This window comes from Micropterus dolomieu, unplaced genomic scaffold (genome assembly GCF_021292245.1).
Source record: "Micropterus dolomieu isolate WLL.071019.BEF.003 ecotype Adirondacks unplaced genomic scaffold, ASM2129224v1 contig_849, whole genome shotgun sequence".
In the NCBI taxonomy this organism is placed as follows: Eukaryota; Metazoa; Chordata; class Actinopteri; order Centrarchiformes; family Centrarchidae; genus Micropterus; species Micropterus dolomieu.
In genome coordinates, this window is record NW_025729839.1 from 1 (window position 1) to 947 (window position 947).

Genomic DNA, 947 nt, shown 5'->3' on the forward strand with positions numbered 1-947 from the left:
AAACACTGGATCATGTGTCTGTCTGTCTAATATTCAACTTAAAACTAACTTCACCGCTTTTTAATACCAGCACAGCTGAACCAGCTCAGTCTTATAGCAACGAATCTTTATCAAAATAAGATGAAAAGTTTGTTTTTGTTGCTTCTCTTCTGTCACGTTTCACCAGCAGGTAAGATCACAGTCATGGACACGCTCGTAGTTCAGTTTTCGCTTTTCGCTTGATGCCTGATGGTGTGATTTAACAGAATCATACTGAATACATCTTTTTGTAAAGTGAATGTTTAACCTTGTTTGTCCTACAGTGAAACACTCCCTGAAGTATTTCGCAGCTGCATTTTCTGGAGTCTCAGACTTCCCAGAGTTCATGGGAGCTGCAGTGTTTGATGGTATTCTGCTGGCTTACTGCGACAGCAACACCAGGGACGTAGAAGCAAAACAGGACTGGGTGGAAAACATTTTACAAAATGATCTTCCGCAGTTACTGTATTACAGTCATGAGTGTTTTGAGTATCTGCCAAATGTCTTCAAACCAAGGATTAATTTTTTAAAGCAGCACTTCAACCAAAGTGGAGGTAAAGTATTTTTCTTTGTTATATTTTACATTTTATTGTTATGATGTTTTGCTTTTTGGTTTGGTGTTTGTCAAACGGTTGTAGCATCTATTATGAACATGTACTTGTGTTAACGTTTAAACATTACAGCCAAATGCTATAGGCCTAGTTAGAGCTGCGACTAAGTGAGGCTGCAGGTGTCACATGGGTTTAACTCTGTGTACAGTGGGGGAAATAAGTATTTGACCCCTTGCTGATTTTGCAGGTTTGCCCACTTACAAAGAATGCAACGATCTATAATTTTAATCATATGTACATTCTAACAGTGAAAGACAGAATCCCAAGGAAAATTCCAGAAAATCACATCATATGAATTTATAAAAATTGATAACCATC

At 37.7% G+C, this 947-nt stretch overlaps 1 protein-coding gene across 2 annotated transcripts in view; it reads left to right on the forward strand.

Moving 5' to 3' along the window:
* The first annotated feature begins 6 nt into the window (after positions 1 to 6).
* Positions 7 to 947, forward strand: part of LOC123964154 (major histocompatibility complex class I-related gene protein-like) — a 3,356-nt gene continuing 2,415 nt past the window's right edge. The window contains exons 1-2 of one of the 2 annotated variants that reach the window (XM_046041257.1): positions 7 to 169; positions 303 to 572. In XM_046041257.1, the coding sequence (XP_045897213.1) occupies positions 121 to 169; positions 303 to 572 (319 nt within the window). In that variant the 5' untranslated portion in view covers positions 7 to 120. The remainder of the gene's footprint in view (positions 170 to 302; positions 573 to 947) is intronic. The other variant, XM_046041256.1, reaches the window with a different exon arrangement.